At 38.6% G+C, this 25550-nt stretch overlaps 1 protein-coding gene across 5 annotated transcripts in view; it reads left to right on the top strand.

The window, feature by feature from the left end:
* Positions 1 to 9199: 9199 nt before the first annotated feature.
* Positions 9200 to 25550, top strand: part of OSBPL9 (oxysterol binding protein like 9) — a 180742-nt gene continuing 164391 nt past the window's right edge. For all 5 annotated transcript variants that reach the window (XM_046028113.1, XM_046028122.1, XM_046028115.1 and 2 more), the window contains exon 1: positions 9200 to 9316. In XM_046028113.1, the coding sequence (XP_045884069.1) occupies positions 9206 to 9316 (111 nt within the window). In that variant the 5' untranslated portion in view covers positions 9200 to 9205. The remainder of the gene's footprint in view (positions 9317 to 25550) is intronic.

Raw genomic sequence — 25550 nt, 5'->3', positions numbered from 1 at the left:
GCTTCCCATGCCTTTAGCTATCACCTATGGTTTAAAACTGGCAATTTTTTTTCTTTCTTTCTTCCTTTTTTTTTTTTTTTAAGATTTTATTTATTTATTTGACAGAGGGAAAGAGATCACATATAGGCAGAGCAGCAGGCAGAGAGAGGGGGAATATATCCCAGGGCTATATCCCAGGACCCTGAGATTATGACCTGAGCCGAAGGGAGAGGCTTAACCCACTGAGTCACCCACCCTCCCTTCTTTCTTTCTTTCTCTCTCTTTCTTTCTTTTTATAAACATATAATGTATTTTTATCCCCAGGAGTAGAGGTCTGTGAATCGCCAGGTTTACACACTGCACAGCACTCACCATAGCACATACCCTCCCCAATGTCCATAACCCCACCCTCCTCTCCCCCCCCCCCCCAGTAACCCTCAGTTTTAAAACTAGCAAATTTATAATTCTAATTCAGGTTTCATTCCTAAGCTCCAAATTAGTATTTCCTCTTGCCTGCTGAACATCTACTTCCATCTCAATGTGCCACATCCTTCAAATTCAACATTTCACTTATCCAATATTTCACTTATCAGTGTTTTCCCAAATCCACACCTTTTCCAGTGTTCCCAAGCTAGAAATTTGGAGGTCACCTGATTCCTCCCTTTTTCCTATCCCTTAACATTTCTCCTCTCCCTTGTCTTCCTTCCTTTTCATCTCTTCTGTTCTAGACTGCTCTGATCCAGTCTTTATCCTCTCTCCCCTAGACTCCTCTTACAGACTGTGGTCTTCTTGACTACAGCATGGCATTTTCTGGTCATAGTAGATAGAGTTGTTCTACAACATATCCTGATGATGTCGCATGCACTGTCACAATACATTGTGGATGAACTCATTCAAGACATTGTAAAGTATATTGCTATCTGTATTAGAGGATTGTGTAATCTGCTGTGAGACAAAGTAAAGGGTAAGATTAATTCTATCTGGCTGTTGGCATAGAGCGGTGTTCAAAGAAGGCCTCAAAGAGAAATTGTCATTTGAACTGGGACTCGAATGATGAGGAAAAAGTTCCCAAAGCAGAGAGGGAAGGATAGGACAATCCAGAGAGAAGGAAAAGGAGAAAAAGGCAAGAGCTCAGGTTGTATCAGTTTCACAGACATTCAGTGTGGGTTGCTGACTCAGACAGTATTCTAACATTGGACATACAGAGGTGAGTAAGTCACTGACCTCAGGAAGATTATAGTCCAGAGGAGCTACATTTTTTAAAAAAAAATATTTATTTATTTATTTCAGAGAGAGAGAGAGCAAGCAGAAGGAGGGGCAGAGGGAGAGAGAGAATGCTTTAGCACACGTCCCACTGAGTGTGGACCCTGATGCGGGGTTTGATCCCAACACTCTAAGATCATGACCTTAGCTGAAATCAAGAGCCAGCCAGGTGCCCTTGGAGGAGCTACTTTTTGACTAACACTTACTGAAGAGGGTGGTTCAGGAAAATTAGTTCCTTAATTTCTATTAGTTTCTCTAAGCCAATCCAAATAAACATAAAATACAAATAAAAATTGTGTTTCCAGCAAACAAATTTCCCCTGACCTTTCATCAAGATTGCTGGAACATCCAGTGTTTCAGCACTGTCCATATCTGGAACTGTGCCAAATTTGAGGAGGTCCATATGATCAAGTCCTCAAAGAACCCACTGTCAAGGGGGCACTCAGTCTCTGTGAATCAGTAGACGCAGTGGGGTGTTCTGGATTCTCTGCTAGAAGTTTGTTTAGGGTACAGATGGAGTACAAGGGAGTGAGGGGTCAATTCCATCTGAGGGAGGATGTTTCTGAAATGTTTAAAGCCCGGAGTGACTGGAATGTGGATTTCCAAGGGGACATTTGGGGGGGGGGGCAAAAATAAGTGCGTTCCTCTTTTCTCCCGTTAGAACACTTACAGAGCCTATAACTAAAATATTTTCTCCCCCTTTTCCAGTTCCCTTTTGTCTCAAAATAATAGCCACATTTTTCTAAACTTGACATTTCACTTTCCTCTATGTGGCTAGATGAAAGAGTGGGAAAGAACTAGGACTTGTTTGTGGACAAAATAGGCTGTCTTATTTTTTTTTCCATATTTACGCTTGATCTTCCGTTTCCTCTACATTCAGCAAACGACAGTCAAGTTTTGATAGGTTTCTGTGTTTTCCCTCAAGAAGGCAACGTTTTATAAATATTGTTATTACTTGAGTTCCAACAACTGCCAATTAAGAAACATGACAACAATAACAGCAACAACAAAAAGCAGTTGGTGGGAAGTTTAAAAAGAGAAGACTGCAAACCAGCAACAACAGAATGCATTACGAAGCAATTTGCACCTACAATCTTGTCTGTGGAAAAGTTGGAAATCATCTTTGCTAGAAACTAAAAAAAAAAAAAAATCCACATTTTTAAACAGCTGTGTAGAGGAAGGAAACTTCATGTTGAGAAACACAAGCCATTTTTGTTCTTCCTTAAAAAAAAAAACAAACCCAAAACCAAACTTGATCACTTAAATACTCATTCAGTTATACACAAGTTAGAAAACTTGGTATTGTCTCTGACTCCTCTTATTCCTTCTTCATTTAATTCCATTGTTTAGTGAAGTTTAAAACCTCATCTCCAAAATATTTCTCAATAAATATACAGTACAGTATCTTTCCTGGACTCTATTCCTGTTGTCATTGACCCGTGTCACTTAAACTCTGCTGCTTGGTTGGCTTTTTAGAAGTCAATTTGTCGTCCTGCCTCTAGTCTTACCGCTCTCCAATTTGTTCTTAATTTGCTGAGAGTGATCTTTTAAAAATCATATCTTTATGTAACATTTATTGATATTCTAAGTGGCAGGATAAATTAGTCCCAGTGTCTGCCCTTGGTGAACTTATGATGTTCAATGGTAAATATAATCTGTATTTTCTGATTCTAAATCTAATCTTCATTTTCTGCTCTGCTTCAGCTGCTACCTCATTCCACGAGAGGCCAGTCACTGAGGAATGTGGCAATGACAGCTGATGTATTTCTGCCATGTTTAATTTTAGATGATGATCTAAAGCATGTAGTTGGACAGTTGGTGTAGAATGTAGACAGAGTGCTATACACTCACACATGGTCTCAGGGATCAAGAACTGCCCTTGCTTCTGGCTTTACCTGAGGACCCATGTTTTGACATTTGAAGCTAAGTAGAGCCTGTTGATTTCTAGTGACCCTGACAAAAATTAAAACTGATTCAGTAGTTGATGGTGTTGCCTGTGTCATGTCCAAGACATTTATTTACACAGAGACAATGCAAATATAGCATGCAGCTGGGATGGAATGGATCTGGGCTGAAAAGACCTAGGTTCCAATTTTGGTTCTGCTGTTCACTCTTGGATAAGCCACTTAATAACTCTGTGCCCCAATGCTTTCATCCATAAAATGGGTGTAATGATTTTATTTTATTTTTTAAGGTTATTTATTTATTTATTTGACAGACAGAAATCACAAGTGGGCAGAGAGACAGGCAGAGAGAGGAGGGGAAGCAGGCTCCCCTCTGAGCAGAGAGGCCGGTTGGAGGCTCTATCCGAGGACCCCGGGATCATGACCGGAGCCGAAGGCAGAGACTTTAACCCACTGAGTCACCCAGGCGCCCCGGGTGTGATGATTTTAAAGGATTGTTGTGGGAATTAAAGAAAATGTAGGTGATGGTTCTTAGCACAGTCCTTGGTACTTAGGTCAATTTCAATAGAATACATAATTCAGATCAAGCAATAATTATTAAGCGCATCTGTGTCCCAGGAGCTGGGCTAGTTTCTAGGGCTACAAAGATAAATAAGACCAGGTTGTTGCTCTTAAGACGCTATTAGAGGGGACACCTGGGTGGCTCAATTGGTGAAGCATCTGCCTTTGGCTCAGGTCATGATCCCAGTGTCCTGGGCTCAAGTCCTGCCTTGGACTCCTTGCTCAGCAGGGAACCTGCTTCTCCCTCTGCCTGCCACTCTCCTTGCTTGTGCTCTCTCTCTCTTTCTCTGACAAATAAGTAAAAGATTAAAAAAAAAAGAAAAAGAAGAAGCTAACAGAGAAGTAGTAATTAACACTATGTAAATCTTTTTACTCAATCTGAAACATGATGTTTCAAAATCCCAATACTTGGTTTATCCCAAAAGATATCAGCAACATGAAGCTTTCTGCTGAATAATGTTTCTAGAATATCAACTTTTTATGAGAAGTGTGTAGTGTGGCCATGTAGCATAACAAAAAGATAGACATGTGTTTATATGGACTCATATACTCACTGATTGATACTCTGAATACTGGGCACATTGGTCAATCTTTTTGAATCTCATTTTCTTTATTTGCAAAATATGGAGGCTATTGCAATGATTAAATTTGAGAAGGTATATCACACTCCTAGCACAGTCCTTAGCTACTCAATAAGTGGCAGAATTAATAAGAAAAAATATATACAAGAAGAGAACAGCTTTGTATTACACTCAGTTGCATGCATGTTTTATGCACTGGATAGAAACTGTTTCTTCATCTTTAACTTTCTTGTATGTGTCAAAGAGGTGCCATGTTCTCAACAAATTTTGTTGAATTGTAACCTACAGGAAAGAGGCTCTCCCAAGAAAAGGAAGGAAGGTAACTTTTACTGGCTTCTGTCCCCTTCATATATATTCTCATTTGCTCCTTAAATTAGATGGAGATGATTACTTCCGTGATTACAGAAGAGGAATTTTAGTCTTATGAAGGCTTACCCAAGCCATTACCAAAATGGCAGGACTAGGACACCTCATCCTCAGCTCTTTAATTCTAGGGTCAAGTTCTTTCTATTCCATTTTTCTATCTCTTATGGAAAATATTGGAAAGTCATATAAATAAGGATAAAGAAAATATTCCTCATGCACATTGAGATCCATGGACTTATTTTAAGATAAATTATCGGGTGCCTTGGGTGGCTCAGTCAGATAAGCATCTGCCTTCAGTTCAAGTCGTGATCTCAGGGTCTTCAGATCGAGCCCCACATCGAGCCCCACATCAAGACTGCTTCTCTCTCTCCCTCTGCCTCTCACTCCCCCTGCTTGTACTCTCTTTTTGTCGAATAAATAAATAACATCTTTAAAAAAATTTGTGGTTTGCGATGAATAGTATGAAGAACTCAAATTCTTGAATTGCCAGTAGTCAGACAGACTCTTGACTGGAGGAAACACATGATATGTTTTCAATAATTATGAGAGTGGCCTTTTGCTAATAAACACCTTTGCTGACTGACCATCATTTTCAATTTCCTGATCAGGTTTCTCCTTTTTATGACTTCCAATTGCATTTTCTTTGTATCTCTTTGATAACTTTTATTTTCCTCTGACTTTTGTGTGTATGACCCATATTTCCCACTGGACTAGAAACTTTCTGAGGAGAGGGACTTCATCCACATATCCATAAACCAGTGTCTTTCACTCTATACAATATATTAAAAAATTTTTTTTTAAGATTTAATTTATTTGACAGAGAGAGAGAGGGAGAGAGGGAACACAAGCAGGGGGAGTGGGAGAGGAAGAAGCAGGCTTCCCACTGAGCAGGGAGTCAAATGTGCGGCTCAATCCCAGGACCCCAGGATCGTGATCAGAGCTGAAGGCAGACGCTTAATGACTGAGCCACCCAGGTGCCCCTGCTCTATACAATTTTAATACATTGAATTGCTGAACTGAGCTAAATCAAAAGTTCTTTGCAGGGGGAGGAGAGAATATTCTTTCAATTAACATTTATGAAGGCCCAACCATATCTCAGGTATTTTTTTATATTTTTATATTTTATATTTTTATATTTTATATTTTTATATTTTTTAATCTGGAGAATGTCCATCGGAGTTGCCCTTTTACTTTATTTTTATTGAAGTATAATTAATATATAGTGTTATATTAGGTTCAGGTGGACAATATAATGATGCAACAATTCTATACAATTTTCCGTGCTCATCAATATAAGTGTACTCTTAATCCCCTATATTTATTTCACCCTTCCTTCCACCCATTTCCCCTTTGGCAACCACCAGTTTGTTTTCTGTATTTGAGTCTGGTTTTGTTGTTATTATTGTCCCTTTTTTTCTTTGTTTGTTTGTTTTGTTTCTTAAATTCCACATGTCAGTGAAGTCATATGGTATTTGTGTTTCTCTGACTGACTTATTTCACTTAGTATTGTACCCTCCATTCATGTTGGACAGTCAACTACTATTTGACATAAGAACCTAGAATACTTATTGGAGAGATGGTGCTGGGAAAATTGGATATTCACATGCAAAATAATGAAAAATAATGAAATTAGACCCCTCATAAAAATTAACTCAAAATGAATTAAAAATTTCATTGTAAGACCTGAAACCATAAAACTCCTAGAAGAAAACAGGGGAAAAGCTCTCTGACATTAGTCTTGGCAATGATTTTTTTGGACATGATACCTACAACATAAGCAACAAAAGTAAAAAGAAAAAAGTAAGACTATGTCAAATTAAAAGGCAATCAAAAGTTAAAACTTCCAGTTGTAAGGTAAATAAGTTCTGGGGATGTAATGTACTGTAAGGTAACTGTAGTTAACAATACTATATTGTATACTTAAAAGTTACTAAGAGAATGGATCTTTAAAGTTCTCATCACAAGAAAAAAATTGTGTGGTGAGGTGAGGATATTAACAAAACATAGTGTGGTAATCATTTCATTATATATATCTAGTTATGTGTGTAATCATTTATATTTACATATATAATTATGTTGTACACCTTAAACTTATCCAATGTTATATGTCAATTATATCTCAAAAAACTGGGAAAAGAGATAATGATAAGTTTAAAAAAAAAAAGACTTTGTTAATTTGACAGAGAGAGAGACAGAGAGGGAACACAAGCAGGGGGAGTGGGAAAGGGAGAAACAGACCTCAGGCTGAGCAAGGAGCCCAAGGTAGGACCAATCCCACGACCCTGGGATCATGACCTGAGTGGAAGGCAGATGCTTACCTCTGAGCCACTTCTGTGCCCAAAAAGATAATGATAAAATTAAACATATCAATTTAATCTTACTTTAGGTTTGCACCTAATTTGATTAGCTAGTAAATAGGTTCTTTGTTTAGCTCCCTCAGTAATATTCTTTTTCCTAGCATTTGTGTTATCAGCAAAGAGAAGGGATTTACAACACAGACCTGAATAAAAATACTTTTTAAGTTCAAAAAATAAATAAAAGACGAAGAAAACCTCTCCCTTGATCTCACTTCCACTTCTAGCTAATGCCCCATTTCTCAACTCCCTTTTTAGTTCTTTCCTTCATATTTTCATGGCTGGCTCTTTCTTATCCTTCACATCTTAATCTAAATGCCATTTCTGGATCCACCACCCCCAATATAAAGAAGCCACTCACTGACTTCCTATTATATCACCTTACTTAAATTTTCTGCAAGGTTTTGTTTTTGTTTTAAATCAGTATTAGATATTTTTCTTATTTACTTTTTTAGTTAGTGTTTGCTTTTCATCACCAAATTTAATCTTTTAGAAAGGAAGGAACCTTTCTGGATCCTTCACTGTTGCATTTCCAGGACCTTGAACGGTGCCTAATATAACATGACAATTTTTTCATTGTCCTTACAGGCTCTCAGTGATCTACTCCTTCTTCTTTTTTTTAATTTTTAAAGATTTTATTTATTTATTTGACAGACAGAGATCACAAGTAGGCAGAGAGGCAGGCAGGGGGGAGGGGGAAGCAGGCTTTCTGCAGAGCAGAGAGCCGGATGCAGGGTTGGGACCCAGGACCCTGGGATCATGACCTGAGCAGAAGGCAGAGGCCTTAACCCACTGAGCCACACAGGCGCCCCTACCCTTACTTCTTTGACCTTGTCTCGTACAACTTTCTCTCTAGCTCGCTGTTGCACCATAGAAAGCAAAATGGAGTCACTCCTGTTAAGCAGGAGCCTGTGTCAAGCAATAACACAAGTAGTTAAAGGTACAGGACCTGGGAGAGATCTCTGGGACCAGCATCATCTAATCGCCCAGAACTGGTAATAAGCAGAACCAGAAGACACCTGCGGGGTTCCAAGCCCAATTAAATGCCTTCAAAAAGAGGAGGATTTTTGCAGCAAACAGACTCTTCAGACATGACCTCTCTATGTGTGACCACTTAAAAAAGGCAACTGCCACCAAAGGCTTGGTCAGTTTGATCTCTGAACAGAACTGAGATCCTTTATGACATGAACATAATAAACAGTAAATGCTGAAAGCTGACCTGGATCAGACCGAGGCCTTATCTCAACTGTGTGCCCACAGACTGACTTTGTGTTTGTTCCTTAACTTCCTAGACCTTTCTGTAATCCTGGTTGTTGTATGGTTTATCTTCTGTCCTGCTCTATGTGCTAAGAAGCCAAGTTTAATCACATGGTGAAATGTCATTGAATTTGGAATCCTGAACCTGCTTTATAATTGTGATTAACTTTGCTTTATGATTGAATAAAGCTGACTTTGTGAAAAGACACAGCCTGTGTATGCACTTCATAATGTGCTCATGACATCCACTCACACTGAACTTGCTGATATTTTAACATGCCAGGCTAAAGGTGTTTGCACTTGTCATTCCTTCCCTTGGAAGGCTTCTCCCAGGTTCTATCCATTTTCTTTAGGTCTTTGCTCAAAAGTTACCTTCTTCAAGCCTTCTCTATTTGGGAATTTAAAATTGCATCTCCCACTTTCTGCCTTTTTCCTTGCTTAATTTTTCTCCACAGCACTTACCAGTGTTTAATATACTACATAATTTACTATTTTATTGCTTGTTCCCCTCCACCCCTCATGAAGTCTCTGCTGAATCCCCAAAGCCTAAGAGTATCTAACACAAAATAGCAAGTATTTCTTAAATGAATGGATTTGTGAAATGAATGCATAAATGAATATCAGATGTGAAATCTTTGGGACTTGTGAGGTATCATCATGCGTAATAAAATTACTTATTTTAATAAATAATCTTAACGGTATTCATGCTTGCATTCCCAACATCCCTGGCACCCAGTTCTGCACACAATAGACGTCCCAAGAAAGCTTGTTTTGAGGTTGATAGGTGTGGGCATGGGAGGGAGCGTTTACGAGGAGCACAGCTGGCCCCGCCCCGGCCCCGCCTGGTCCCGCCTCTTCCCGCGGCGGCCCCGCCCCCACATGGTGAATGCCTTATAGGCAAGTGACGTCAGGCCGTTTGTTGTCATTGGCGGCTCCCAAGATGGCGTCTATCATGGAAGGGCCGCTGAGTAAATGGACTAACGTGATGAAGGGCTGGCAGTACCGTTGGTTTGTGCTGGACTACAATGCAGGGCTGCTTTCCTATTACACGGTGAGACCTCGTGGGGCAAAGCTCCGAGCACTTCGGAGGTCGCTATCCCGGGGGGGGGGGGGGGGGAGGAGGGCTTTTTGGTAGCGGGGTAGAGGTTGCTAAGCTGGGGGTGCCGCCGTACCGGAGGGTTCCCTCGTGAGGGGAGGTTTTACGTCCCGGATAGCCAATGAGGGTGAAGGAGATGCTGGCGCAGCCAATAAGCAGGCAGTGGTTGTCTGATTTATGGATTAGGGGCGAGCCGCGTTCCTTTTTTAGGGTCCGGTATTAAGCTGTGGTGGGATCCAGCGGGGATGTAGGCGGGTGAGGGTGGTCCTAGGCATGATTTAAAAAGTCAGGTTATACAGTCCGTGTGGTCTCCCCACTTTATCGCGAACTTGACATTGGCACACCAAACCCTGTAGACGGCCGCGCCCCTTAGCTTCTCTCCAGGGGTTAAAGAGCGCTGTTTTCTCCGAGCGGGTTCACACGAGCAGGTCCTAAGGTGACTGGCTCTCGGGCCGCACGAACAAGTCCGAAATCCCTCCTGTCTGCCCAAACTGAGTGTTTGTTTCATGGGACGCACTCCTCTATTCTGTGAGAGGCGAGCGTAACTGATGCCTTAACTTTTGAAGCCAATGGTTTCCCACCCAGGCGGCTTTTGCTGGCGAAGACAGAAATGGATATGCGGCGTCTCCTGAAAGTTGTATTTTGGGGAGTGCTGAGTTTAGGGCCTCGCTGTAGTTAAACGCGAACCAGTGGCCGTAAGCAAGTGCACGAATTGCCATGAATCTTATGACTATTCGTTCCACACCTACTGCATTAGAAATACGTGGGTGTTATTAGAGAAATTACCTACAAAGGTACGGTCTCTGAACAGTGTATAGTTAATAATAGCCAACGAAAGGGAAGAACGTCTTAAAAGGACAAAATAGAATTTCTTGAAGGCTTCAGAACATTATAGAAAAAGAAAATCATCACTTTTGGGTTAATGATGAGAGAGGTGGGGGCAGTATTTTCGTTCATTTGAAAAATAGTTATTGAACTCCCACTATATGTTAATTATTATTATATTATTAACATTTGGGCTAGGGTGTGTGGAGTTGTGTGCGCACATATGTGTGTGTGTGAGCAAGAATCAACAGATTAAGATATTCACCATTCGTTTTCTCTGGAGTTTATATTCTGGTTTAGTGGTTCCCTTAATTCATTTCACTCACAGTAACTTACGCAAGATGGGTATTTGTTATCCTCATTTTATAGTTTTGGAATCTGAGACTGTAGGCTTTTAAATTATTTGCTCAAGATCACAAAGCTAGCAGTAAGTGGAGTAATGAGGATTCCAGATTCCTGGCTTTCTGTTTTCATTGCACTTATCTGCAGGGAGGAGAAAAGTGCAAGCTGTGAGTTATTAAAGGCTAGTCTGCAGGAGTAAAAAAATACAACTTTCAACATCCTTTAACTATCAACGTCCTTTCTCTACATAATTTTTAAAGGGAGAAAAAGACCAAACCTGAATGCGATTTAAACCTATTGTTCAAGATTATCTTTAGGTAGCCATGAAAGAGATGCAGCTGAACATTACATTCTGAAAACTCTGGAATTATGAAATCCCATGGCTCAGACAGATGAAGAGTACTGTTGGGTTTTAGTAGACATGATAATCCGAAATTCCCATGGACCCTTTCTAGCCTATTCAAGGTAGAGTAATTTCAATAAGTGGCACTATGGAATTAAGTTAACTCTACAAATCCCAAATTTGTATTGGTCTAAATCTAGGGCCATACTGGAGAAGTCCCAAGCTAGGGTTCTTCGGAGCTCCTAGCCCAGACAGAATCTTCCTTTTTCCCGTTTTTTTTTTTTCTTCCCTTTAGTGTATCCTTTTTCTGCCTCCTTACCCTTTGAGTTTTTGAATACCTTGATAATTGCTCCTTGCCTTATTAACTAAATACAGGTTTTCTGTATACTTCTCTCGCCCTTCCCCCAATACCTAATTTCTGCCTTCTGAGACCAGACTCTATAAAACATCATCCTTGTCAGCTGAAGGAGATATCATATTTCTCACTAATGGCTATTTAGAAGTCTTTTTTTCCCCTCCCTTTTCTGGTTCTTTGGTATTAAAGCATTTGCTTGTAGAGGAACAGCAAGGAAGTATTATAAAGTAAAATGATCTTGTGAAAATAAAATGATACCTAATCCCAAATTAGAGGAGGTCCCATAATGATGAGAAGAGGATAGGTATTCTCTTAAAGAGGCACATTGAACATTGGCAAGGACTTCCATACACTTGGACAGTGTTTTAGTACATTAGGATTCAGAAGGCTTAGAAGGTACAGCTTAGTGATTTACGTGGGTCTGATAACTTGGAACTACATCTTCCAGAAAAAGTATCTGAATTAATTACATTAGCCTTTTAGCAGAGTAATAAATAGCAATCACTCTGTACCTTTTTTCCAAAATCACTTAGGCTCTGGTCAGACTCTGTGGTTGGAGATCTGTTCCAGGGTGGCCGTGAAAACCCTGAACTAAAGTAGATTTGGCCTTGCTTTAGAGTTTGCCTTTACTGAGATTTGATATTGGGAAAATCTCAAGAGTTAGGTTAGAATCACTGGGAGTGCCATGAACTGAATAGTTTTTGCCTAAACATCATCTCAGCCTGGATCTTTTTCTCTGGGCCTGGGCCCAGACCTAGACCTGTTCTCTGGGAATGAATGGTCTTTTTACTTTATCTTTCTTTAATTTTCATACTCTGAATTTCCAGTTTTTGAAAAAGAACTTAATATAGTATTGTTCTGCCCAATACAAGAAGAGAGAAATTGTCTGTTTTAGGAAAGTATTATTTAGACAGTCTTTTCAGCTCCAGTTCAGTCTCTTAATTATTAGAAACAGTACAGTGTAGTTCATTCAGCAAGTATTTACTTAGGGCTGACTTTGTAACAGGCATTGTATTAATATGGTGGTGGTACAGAATGAAGAAGAGTCCTTTCTACCTAGGAACTCACAGTCTAGCAGCAGACACCTAAACATGATTTCAAAACAGTATGATAAATTTCAAAACAATATAGTAAATACTACAGTAGAAATAAGAATAGAGGGGCGCCTGGGTGGCTCAGTGGGTTAAATTCTCTGCCTTCGGCTCAGGTCATGATCTCAGGGTCCTGGGATTGAGCCCCACATCGGGCTCTCTGCTCAGCGGGGAGCCTGCTTCCTCCTCTCTCTCTGCCTGCCTCTCTGACTGCTTGTAATCTCTATCAAATAAATAAAATCTTAAAAAAAAAAAAAAAGAGTGGAGTGCTGTGGGAACATTGCCTGGAAAAGAGGAGACAGACATTTGAGCTGAGATTTATAGGATAGAGGGAGAAGAGAAGAAGGGCATTTTGGGCAATGGGAAATATGCACAAAATGGGAAACTTGAGAACATAAAGGTGCGTTAAGAAGATACTGAGGATTTCTGAGCAGCTCTGGTGTAAAAATGTATATGGGAGATAGTGGGATACTGAGTCTGGAAGGCATTTGGAGCCATAGGTCAGGCCTGGAAATGGAAGATCAGGCCTATCAGTGTTAGTTTATAGCATATAAATAATTAGCTTATTAGATAAGATACCTAGGGAGGGCTAAGGTATAAATTTGGAACACTGTGAACAGCCAACCATTTATGTGAATCATTATCACAAAGGAAGGTGAGAAAGGAAGGAAAATGGAGGTAGTTCTCTATGGGGAGTTGGAAGGTTAGAAAATTAGTGAAGGTCATGCCTTTTGTAAATTTATCAAATGTTTATTGAGAACCTACTGTGTGCCAGGTGCAATGCCCGAAGGAGGCATTAAAATGGCCAATAAAATGGAAATCTATGCTTTCCTGACGCCTGGAGTCTGCTGGGGGATGCAGCAAGTAAGAGCTGTGATCAGGGAAGAATAGGATGCTTAGGGGTATCTAGGTAAGTAACTTGATTCAGTCTTGGAGGGTCATGGAAAGTTTCCTAGAAGAAACAGGTTTGTTGTGACCTGTGATAAATAGAAGTTAGCTGTGTGAGCAGAGGGAGAGATAACTGCTTGAGATAAAGGGAATAAATGTTTTCAAAGGAGCCAAGAGTAAGGAGTTAGATAGCTCTGAAGTTTGGGCGGTGAGATGGTCATGAGATGAGCTGAAGAGGTAGGTAGGGGCCAGATAATGAAAGGCTTTCTTGGTAAACTGTGCTAAGGAATTTGAACTTTACCCCCCAGGGCAGTGGAAATCATTAAGTGTTGTGAGTACTTTTCATTATAGAAAAAAAAAAAATTTTTTTTTTTAATTTGACAGAGATCACAAGTAGGCAGAAAGGCAGGCAGAGAGAGGGGAGGAAGCAGACTCCCCGCTGAGCAGAGAGCCGATGCAGGGCTCAATTCCAGGATCCCGGGATCATGACCTGAGCCGAAGGTAGAGGCTTTAAACCCGCTGAGCCACCCAGGAGCCCCTAGAAAAACTTTTATTACATAAAATTTCAAACATACATAAAAGAGGATAGTAAAATGAATTCCTGTCATCCAGTTTGTACAGTTATCAACATATAGCCAATCTAGTTTTGTTAATACTTCCACCAGCTCCTTCTTTCCCCACTGGTTCATTTTGAAGTAGATCCTAGATACTGTATCCTTTCATTTGTGAATATTTCAGATGTATTACTAAAAGTTAAGGTCTTTCTTTTAAAAAAATGTTATCACAATATCATTATTACAACTAAGTATTATTAATAATAATTTACTAATATGAAATATCAGTGTTCGATTTCCTTGATTGTCTCAAACATCTCTCCCTCACCAGTTGGTTTGAGTCAGAATTCCAGTTCCATTTCTTTCTCTTTTCCTGTTTGTTGAAGAAACCAGATCATTTATTCTGTAGAATTTTCCACATTCTAGATTTTACTGGCAGTGTTCTTGTGGTGTGTTTAAACATGTTCCTTTGTTGTCTGTATTTCCTACAATATAGGAACTGTATAAATGGATAAGTAGAGCTAGAAGCTTAATCAGATAATTTTTTTTCTTCTGGGCAAGAATTCTTCATAGGTGAAACATTACTTCAAGTGGTACATGATGTCTGGTTGTCTCTATGATTTTAAAATTGATCAGGAGGTACAGGTATTCTTTAAAGAAGACTGTCATTGCAGAGAAATAATCAGATCATATTTTTAGGAGTTAGTGTTTGGATTTGACTATAACGGGAGAAGTTGTCTAATGAAATGCAGGTTTTTGGTTTTATATGGGTGAATGATGAGAGGGAAGAGAGGAGGAACAGGTTGGGGAAGAGGTTGCTTTGGGGCATGTTGAAATTGATAAAAAGATGTCCTGTAGTTTAGAATTGAGGAAAGAAGTCTGGTTACAGATATATATTAGCTTTATATATGGAGAATTGAGAGAATAATTAGGATGCTGAGAAACAACATTGGATTAGTAAATGCTTTGTAGTCAGTTACCCCAGTACTTAGCAATTTAAAACAACAAACATTCTCATAGTTTCTGTGGCTCAGAACTTTGGGAGTGACTTAGCTGGGTGGTTCTGGCTCAGAGTCTCAAGAAGTTATAGTCAAGACTTTGGCTAGGGTTGCTGTCCTGTGAAAGGCTTGACTAGAGTTGAAGGATCTGCTTCCAGGATGACTCACTCACCCAGCATTTGGCACAAGGCCTAAGTTCCTTGCTGGCTGTTGGAATGTGGCCTCAGTTCCTCACCAGCCAGCCTCTCCATTGGGCTAGATTAGTGTCATTCTGATCAGCTTTATGGCTTCACTCAGAGGGAGTGATCAAAGTGAAAGTGAGGAGGTCACTATGGTGCCTTTTATGACTTAGTCTGAGAACATCACTTCTGCCTTATTCTGTTCATTAAAAATGCATCATACAATTTAGCTCATGCTCATGGGATTAGGAATTTGAGGCATTGGAAGGGGAATTAGGCCCTACCTTTTGAGAGGAGTGTCAAAGGATTTGTGGACAGATTTTTAAACCACAGTCATATTCAAGGGATTGGCAGAGAAGAAAACTGCACAGGAGAGGGACAAGAGACAGCCAGAGATAAAAGAGAAAAACCAGAAGAATGTGGCAGTCAAGGTGGGAATAGTGAGTTGGCCTGAGTACTGTTGAGAAGACTGAATAGGTGAAGACTAAAAATATCTACTGGATTGATCAGTTTGGAGATCATTGATGCCCTTAGTGAGATCAGTTTCTTTCGGGTGGTTGGTGTGGAGGAAAGACAGGTTGGATTGGTTTAAAGAGTAAGGGGAAGAAGTAGAAAAAGTGAATGTAGATTGCTGGAGATGTTTTATTGTGAAAGAGGTAGAGAGGGATATGGAATTAAGGGGTAGGCCTTCTACAGTAGGATTTTGCTTAAATGTAGAACAGGAATCAAGATCCATGTTAAAAATAAGGGTAGAGTTAGGACTTAAGGAGTATAGTAAAAGATTTAGATTAATGGCCTTGGTACCTGAAAAAATGGAATGGCTAGGGACACATTAAAGGTTATTAGTCAGGTTGTTTGAGGAACTAGTTGAGATCATAACATTTGATTTATTTCATCATTATCCCAAAATGTTTAACTCTATTTATATTGTTTTTGTAACATTTTAGAGAGAAAGTTAGAAACAGCGAATTAGTAAGTTACTGGGGCCACTCAAAAGTATTTTCTGTAAAAAGAATCATTAGAAAAATCATATATTCTTCCCTATTACATGCTACCTGGGAGAGATTTTACATTTCAGAATTACTGATGGTTGGGGGCCACCCTGGGTGGCTCAGTCTGTTAAGTGTCTGCGTTCAGCTCAGGTCATGATCCCAGGATGCTGTGATCAGGCCCTGCTTTGGGCTCCCTGCTCAGCAGTGAGTCAGCTTCTCCCTCCTTGCCCCCTGCTCTTGGACTCTCTCTCTTTTTCCTATCAAATAAATAAATAATTACACACACACACAAAAAAAAACAACCACTGGTAGTTGAAACACAGTTAAGTGTTATTTGGCAGTCCTTAGCAATGTTTGGAAGATGATCAAGAATTTTGAAGAGCTTAAGTATACGTATTTTTCTTACAAAGATGTAGAAGAGGTAGTTTCATATCCTCCTAGAAAGATACCAGCGCCACTCCCATCAAACAGTTAAAGTGAATTTATACTTTTCTGAATAAACTGTTTCTGACAGTTTTTATTAGGCTTATATGGTATATATTAGAAGTCCAAAGCTAATAAGTCATTTTCAAATTGTAAAAGAAAAGAAAAATTGTATCTAATCTAAATATGATGAAAAGAAAACAAAGGAAGCTTCTAAAATGGTAAGGAGTATCAGTGGGAAGAAGAATATGGAAATTTTGTATTGTTTGCTTTCTTAAATACTCTGGTCAGCCTCGATTTTTCCGTTTCAGTACCCTTGAAACTTGCTTATATAATTTTTTGGGCTTTTAATCATTTTATATTTGTTAACATTAACTAGCCATATCTACAGTACATTCTTTATCTGTACAAGTTTGTAAACTCCTCAGTGGCAGTACTGAGCATTATGATGTTCAAGTCCTACAGTGTGGTGCATTGTTCTTGTAGTGAATGGAATGTCCAAGGCCCTTAAAACTTGGTTTAGAGATGAGAGTCAGAAGGCTGTTTGGAATTGTGTTTTACACAGCCTTGTAAGTTTTGCAGAATATACTAACAACAAATATGTACGTTTCCATGGTTTATATAAAACATGATTGAGCTTATATCAACAGCAGTGGCTTTTGTTTAATTATCCAGAGCCTGTAGAATTGTGTGGGATCTTTTGCTTAGAGTGTTGTATGAGACAAGCAGTCAGCTCTTGCTTCTGTTGCAAGCAGTTTTATTGATGATAATAATTTGTGGAAGGATGGAAAATAGATTGTTCTTAAATATGCCACTCCCGTATGTGGTAATTGTCATAGGATCAGATTTTCAAATACTTAAACTAATTCCAGTCAAAGCCAGGACAATGCACAAGTGATTTAGATTAAGGATTTATTCCTTTTATTGCTTATAGAGAAAGACAAACAAATGGCTAGCCCAGTCATTTATTTTCCTTCTCATTTTATCATGAAGGATTCTCTTAGACTAGTTCCTTAAATTTACTTTTTTAAAATTTTATTGCAAGCATTACATTTATAAGGTACACGGAGTCATACTAATGGAATTATATTCAGAGGAAGTGTTTTGAGGTATTCATAATTGATTTTTTCCCATTCACATGATAATATTAAGATTATTATGAGGGGCGCCTGGGTGGCTCAGTGGGTTGAAGCCTCTGCCTTCGGCTCAGGTTATGGTCTCAGGGTCCTGGGATCGAGCCCCGCATCAGGCTCTCTGCTCCGCGGGGAGCCTGCTTCCTCCTCTCTCTCTGCATGCCTCTCCGCCTACTTGTGATCTCTGTCTGTCAAATAAATAAATTAAAAATTAAAAAAAAAATTTATTATGAAAGTCCATTTTCTATTTCCTGGAGTTATGTTTACATTAGGCCTTCATGCTAAGATTGTCTACTTCATTTGTTGTGTTTTATTTTAGCATTACTACTGTAACACAGATGGATAGATAAAATATTGGGTGAATATTTGCTTTGTCCCTTTGACAGCTGTCTACATTTCTCTCAACCCTTCTCTTTCCTCTATCATTCAGGGAAGGTGCCATGCTTCCCAGAGACAATGGAGTACATTTAGTGGGAACACTCTTAACATCTTGTATCCACACTTAGTAGTATACCTACTTTCCTGCCAACCCTTGCCTGCATTCTTCCCCATCAGAGTGGAAGAGGTAATCCTTGGGTATTCTGGATTCCATCTGTTCACAAATTTTCAAGGACCCCAGTCTATAGATTTTCGCCTCTTTTTTGTTTTCTCTACTCCCTTTGTCTCATGTATCTTAAAATTCCTTTCTATGTTGGGCTTTTGTGGTTTATTTTAAGAATATTTATTTTGCAATACAACAACTAAACACCTTTGTTGTAACAATTTCATGTGGAAATTTTTAGGAAATCTTTGGGCTGCTTGTTGCTTTTTTTCTGTGTGTGTGTGTGTGTTAACAGGTAATAATTCACATACCATCTATTTGAAGAATACAATTAAATGGTTTTTAGTATGTTCACAGAATTGTGTAACTGTCTCCACAATTTTAGAAAACTTTGATCACCCCCAAAAGAAACAGTTTCTATTATATTGTTACCAGTATTTCACCCCCAACCTAGGCAACCACTAATCTGCTTTTGGTCTCTATAGATTTGCCTATTTTGTACATTTCATGTAAGTAGAATCATATTACAAAAGTGTTCTTTAACTAATTTTAATATGGCTTCTTTCATTTAGCATAATGTTTTCAAGATTCATCCATATTTTAGCACATATTAATACTTTTTACAACTGAATATTCTGTGTATGAGTACTACACATTTATATTTATCCATTCATCAGTTAATAGACATTTGAGTTGTTTCCATTTTTTTTAGGTATTGTGACTAATGCTACTATGAACATGTGTGTACATATGTTTTGGTGTGGACATATGTTTTCATGTCTCTTAGATATACATAGGAGTGGAATTGCTGGGTCATATGGTGACTCTATGTTTAACTTTTTTTTTTTTTTTTTAAAGATTTTATTTATTTATTTGACAGAGAGAGAGCACAAGTAGGCAGAGAGGCAGGCAAAGAGAGTGAGAGGGAAGCAGGCTCCCTGCCGAGCAGAGAGCCCGATGTGGGACTCGATCCCAGGACCCTGAGATCATGACCCGAGCCGAAGGCAGCGGCCCAAACCACTGAGCCACCCAGGCGCCCTATGTTTAACTTTTTGAGAAATTGCCAAACTGTTTTCAAAGCAGCAGCATGATTTCACATTCCCACCAGAGGTATAAGGGTTTCAATTTCTCTACATCCTTGCCAATATTGTTATTATCTGTCATTTTGATTATAGCCATCCTAAGTGGGTATGAAGTACTATGTTACTATGGTTTTGATTTTAGTTTCCTTGATGGCTGCTGATATTGAGCACCTTTTCGTATGATTATTGGCCATTTGTATCTTTTCTAGAGAAATACCTATTCAGGTCCTTTGCTAATTTTTATTTTTTTATTTTTATTTTTTGAGAGAGAGCACGTGAGCGAGAGCACGTGAGCGAGAGCAGCAGGATGGGGCAAGGGGCAGAGGGGAAGGAAGAGAGAGGGTCTTAAGTAGGCCAGCACAGAGCCAACTCAATCTCATGACCCTGAGATCATGACCCACGCCAACATCAGGAGTCAGTTGCTTAATCAGCAGAGCCACTCAGGTGCTCCCAGATCCTTTGCTAATTTTTAAATTGTTATTTGTCTTTTTTGAGTTGTAGGACTTTTTTTTTTTTTTTTTTGGTATATCTTAGATACATAATCTGCGAATTTTTTTTTCTGTGGGTTGTCTTTTTACTTTCTTTTTTTTTATTTGAGAGAAAAAGAGAAGTGAGAGAACATGAGCCTAGTGGGAGAGGTAGAGGGAGAAGCAGACTCCCCACTCAGTAGGGAGCTTGATCCCAGGACCTTTGAGATCATGACCTGAGACCAAGACAGCTGCTTAACCAAAATGAGCTACCTTGTCTTTTTACTTTCTTGATGGTGTTCTTTGAAGCACAAAATTTTCAAATTTGATTATGTTTAACTTAACCTTATCTTTTGTTGCTTGTGCTTTTGGTGACATAAAACCATTGTTTTATCTAAGGTCAGAAAGTTTTATACCTGCTTTCTTCTAAGAGTTTAAAGTTTAAGCTCTTATATTTAGGTCTTTGATTCATTTTGAATTAATTTTTGTACATGGTGTGAGCTAAGGGTGACATTCTTTCTCTTATTTTTTATTCTTTCATGTGTGGCTATCCAATTATTCTAGCACCCTGTATTGAAAAGACTATTTTTTTTTATCTTGGCACCCTTGTTGAAAATCAGTTGACCATAAACATGAGGGTTTATTTTTAGCCTCTTAATTCTACTCCATTGATCTTTATGTCTCCCCTTACGTCAGTGTCACACCGTTATAATTATTATAGCTTTGTAATTGGGTTATATGTCTTTCATCCTTTTTCTTTTTCTTTTCTTTTTTTTTTTTTTTTAAGATTGTTTTGGCTATTTTGGGTCCTTTGAATTTCTATATGAATTTTAGGACCTGCTGACTTTTTAATTCAGATTAACATGGTCATATTTCTTCCAAGTCAGAAAATGTCTCTGCTCTTTCTGTGTCTCGCTGGAAATACCATCTTGCTCTCTCTCCTTAAACCTGTGGAAATCCTTTTCTGCACTGTTTGTATCCATCCATCTTACATTTACTCTGCAGCAGTCTTTAACTCCAAATTTTACTGAAAATCCTAACAAAGGTCTCCAGTGATAGCTTTGTTGCTAAATACAGTGGGTACTCTTGCCTTTTTCACATTTAATTTTAATAGCACTGTCTCTGCATAATTTGGTGACATTGATTCCTTTTTTAAAGCTTTAAAACAGTGGTTTTATTGTTCTGGAAGAGACAACACCCTTAATTTTAAGAAATTGAAATAGTACTGAAAAGCATATACAGTAGAAGGCAGGAAAGTCCCATCTGAAATTCTTCTGTGTTTTGGAAAATAGTTTTCCTAAAAATTGTTTATTTTTAAATATACATTATGTAGATTGTATATAACTAGATCATCTTTTGCATGATATTCTACAACTTAATAACATTTTATTAAGAATTTTCCATATAATTTAGTGTTGCATTTCTTCAGGTAGCAAAATGAACGAAGGATCTCATTTCTCCTTCATCCTTACTTAATGTGGGCTCAGTTATCTGGTTTTGGGAGATTAAGATTCCTGTGCTGTTTGTGATGCTGGAAGAGAAGGTACAATAATTGGCATTATTATAGTTCTGCTCAGTTGGGTAATAGTTTACCTTCTTCAGGCAGTTTATGAAGACCACTCACAGGTAGAAGGCTCCACTTTTTAATGAGTCAGTGGCAGTTTTTAGAAGAGTTTGTGGGATGAGTCATATTATTGTAGGTCTTTGTTGGAAAGTACAATCTGCCGCAAGCCTCTGCTAGATGTTAATCACCATTCTAGGTATTTTCTGATATTGTCGAATATATCACCTCATTAAGCCTCTCAACATCTCCCATTTTTTCTTGCTACCGTGGTAGTATATAAACCACCATCATGTCTCACTTGATCTGTTGCAAAAAACTTCGTAACTGTTATGTTTCCATTTTTGCTCTCTAAAATGCATTTTCTATCAGCAGCCTAAGTGATCTTAGAAAACGAAAAATGAAAGATCTTATTGTTATTTCCCTGCTTAAAATTCTCTAGTGACTTAAGGAAAAAATCCAAACTCTTTATTATAACTTAGACTTGCTTGGTTATCTGCCTCCATTTATTTTGCTATAGTACTACTTCCTTTGCTCACCACTTTCTGTCCACTCTAGATTTTTTTCTGTTCCTAGAGTGCCTCAGATTTATTCCTGCCTCAGGGACTTTGCATAGTTTCCTGCCTTGTTATTACTCCTAGTCTGTAGCATGACTGATTCCTTCTTGTTATATAGGTCTTCATTCAGATGTCACTGCTTAGAGAATCCTTTCCATAACAGCCTATCTAAAGTAGACCTCACTTGTCAGTCACTGTCAAAATGATTTTTTTTAATGGTGTTTATTGTTAGCTACTGAAATTATTTTTTCTTGTTCATTGTTTCTCTACTCTGGAATATAAACTCCATGAGAACAAAAACTTCATTATTTTACCTCTAACCTCTGAGCAGTAGCTGGCATTTAGTGAGTTGAAGTAAAAGTGGAATTAACACTAGTATGAAGTAGTTGATATTATTTCCTGCACACATGAAGAAATTGAGACTTATGAAATCACATGATAGTTTTTATGTGTCCGATCAAGTTTTCTTACTCCAAATAGAATGTTCTTTCCGTTAGAGGATATTGAATTGCACTAGCATAATTTTTAAAAAGATTTATTTATTTATTTATTTATTTATTTGAGCGAGAGAAAGTGAGGGCGTGCCCGCCAGTGTGCACACTCTCACATGAGCAGGAGGGGCAAAAGGAGAGGGAGAGAAAATCTCAAGCAGACTCTGACTTGTTCCAGATCTCCCGACCCTGAGATTACAACTCGGGCGGTAACCAAGAGTCAGATGCTTAACTGACTGCACTGTTGCCCCAGCAGTAATGTTGTAAAACAGTGATATCAAGTTATCACTAGTCTTTTGACATATAATAGTTTATGTCATTATCACAGGGAAATAAACTTTTTGCAAAGATCCTTCTAAAATGCTAACTGCTTTGATTAATCATTAAAAAAGTAGTGAATCTTTTTACAGCTAAGATAGAAGATAGGGACTTAGATTATCCCTCTTATGCCGATGATAAACAAAAGACTCCTTCCTATTACCTTTCACTGAGAGCCTACCGGTCGGACGGGGAGAAGAGGACAGACGGGGAGAAGAGCGGTAGGAGCAGATACTAAGCTTTAGGCATGACTAACCCACCATTTTGTGCTTGCATATTCACTCTTCTTCCTTTTTTTTTTTTCTTTGCCTTTTTAAGAAACCCGAAGTAAAATTAGACCTGACAAAGAATGAAGGCTTTTAAATTGCCTTTTTTTTTTTTTTTTACAAGTAGGCAGAGAGGCAGGCAGAGAGAGAGAGGGAAGCAGACTCCCCGCTAAGCAGAGAGCCCGATGTGGGGCTCGATCCCAGAACCCTGGGATCATGACCTGAGCCGAAGGCAGAGGCTTTAACCCGCTGAGCCACCCAGGTGCCCCTTAAATTGCTTTTTTAAAAGAAGTTTTTCCCCCTGAATGTGAAAGTAAAGGATGTTTATTGTAGATGATTAACTTCCCAAGAAGTTACTCAAGAAGTTGAACATTTCTTGAGAAGTTTGAGAAGTTGAGAAATTCCCTTAGCCATAGCTCTTGAATTCCTGGGAACCATTTTTACCAGTTTCTATGTAAAAATTTGTTCTTTTGGAACATGTCCCCATTCTCAGTTGAGGCTGAGGATGAGTCTTAGAATTAGGACTAAGAATTCAAAATACTGTGGTTCTGACTATTGTTCATGCTAACTAAATTATTTTTTGTGTTGTACAAAATTTCCCATCTTTAAATTTTCATAGTGTTCTTTTTACTGTTTGTTTTTTCATAATGTTATTGCTTTGGTCCCTGACTTAGTCTTTTCTAAATAAGGAAAAGCATCCCTGGGCAATTTTTGTTAGAGAAGTGAAGTGGAAAGATAATGGACTATCACTGCACAGAGAAGTACTAATCTACAACACAAACCACCTGGAGTTTAACGTGCTTGCTTCTATCATTTCTTCAGTCATTTTTTGGTGAAATAACAGTAATCATTATTTGCTATTCTGGAAATATTTGGGAAGCACAGCAAAAATGGAAAATTTACATCGGGGTCCATACATTAACATCCTTTAATCTGCAGAATTTAAACTGCTGTTTAATATTTAACTTTAGAAATGATGTGAAAAGTGTAAATTTTCATAGCTGTGCTTAATTAAACGCTGTGAAAGTGGTTCTCTCCACTGATCTGTTGGCTTTAAATTCTGACTTGAAGATAAAATTATCTTTTTTAAGAAATAGTGAAAGACCTCAGACTTTACAATGTAATAGGTCACTAGATCAAAATATAAGCCCATGGAGTGCCTGGGTGGATCAGTCGGTTAAGCATCTGACTCTTGATCTTGGCTCAGGACTTGATCTTGGTGTTGTGAGTTCAGCCCTGCATTGGGCTCCATGCTGGACATGGAATCTATTAACACACACATACACACACACACACACATGCCCACAAACCTTTACCTATAATTTTGAAATCCCTTAATCTCTGAATTCCAAAGGTTTTTTTCACTAACTTTATTCTTATTTGGAAGTAAAGCCTATCTTGAACCTTGAGGCTGTTTATGGTCTTTACCATAGTTGGTGTAAATATGTGTTGTACTATAGAAATGCCAGTATGTTTGATTGTGAAATTAAATGCTTGATACCCTAGATCCCTAGACTGTGACACAGTTTATGTACTATATGTATATTATTTTTCTAAAATTGTGAATTTCAAACCATCTGAAGCAAAGGTCTCAGGTAAGGGATGTGGACCTCTATGTGTGATTTAGTGACCTAGGGTTTACATGATAGAGGTAATTTGGAAGACAGGGGTACAGCCTCAGAAGCACTGCTGCAAGTCTCTTTTTTTTTTTTTTTTTTTTTAAGATTTTATTTATTTATTTGACAGAGATCACAAGTAGGCAGAGAGAGAGAGAGAGAGAGAGGAGGAGGAAGCAGGCTCTCCGCTGAGCAGAGAGCCCGATGTGGGGCTCGATCCCAGGACTCTGGGATCATGACCCGAGCTGAAGGCAGAGGCTTTAACCCACTGAGCCACCCAGGCACCCCTGCAAGTCTCTTTATAGGATGACATTTACACTGCTGAATTCAGAAGGATTGCTGATTTGACACTCAGCTTTTGTTGACTCAGAAAATCTTTGAAGGAGGACTTAACCAGATTTATAGTAACTGTGGTAGAAACTCATGGCCATTGTATTTACTATTATATAAACTAGTATTCCAGTTTATTAATTCATAACAAATAGAACTGTTGAGACTTGTATGCATACTTAGGCTTTCTAGATTAGTGCAGTAGTGCATATACTCTCTGAAATTAAGCTGTATGGAATGCCAGATTCTAAGCAGAAGCAGACCAAAGGGAGTAATGTGTTACAGATACTTAATGGCATCTGACACTGATATCATAATACAGTATCTTGGTATTAGACACACACCTATTACGAGAACTCAGCGGGTCTGATCTTTTGGTCAGAAAAACTTTTCTTCTGGCCTTGTGGTTCTTGCTCTGGCCATCTTACTCTAGTTTCTGGTACTATTAAAACTTTCTGATACTTAGTATAATTAGCCGTAATTAGTATAATGATCGCCAAGCTGTTCCAGCTCTTAAAGATGATCTTGTATATATTTCTGTTCTGATATTTTCTTTAAAGAAAAGCAGCTGTCTTCCCAGGATCGTAGACCCCTCATATTGCTGTCCCCTTGTGTACTGACTCAGTATACTTTCCTGAGGCTTTATCTGTAGTATAAATAGACACCAAATCTTTTGTGGGACATGAAGACTTCTATAATGGGGGATGGGTGGGAGATGAAGGAGTTATCTGTGATAACTTGAGGATCAATGGGGGGAAATTCTTCCACTATTGTGGGCCTGTGGCTCCTCCAAGTTCTTATTGGTGTGGATTTCCAGTAGCATGATGTCATTTTAAT

Source organism: Meles meles, chromosome 1 (assembly GCF_922984935.1).
Source record: "Meles meles chromosome 1, mMelMel3.1 paternal haplotype, whole genome shotgun sequence".
NCBI classification, from domain to species: Eukaryota; Metazoa; Chordata; class Mammalia; order Carnivora; family Mustelidae; genus Meles; species Meles meles.
This window is presented reverse-complemented; position numbering and strand designations above follow the sequence as displayed.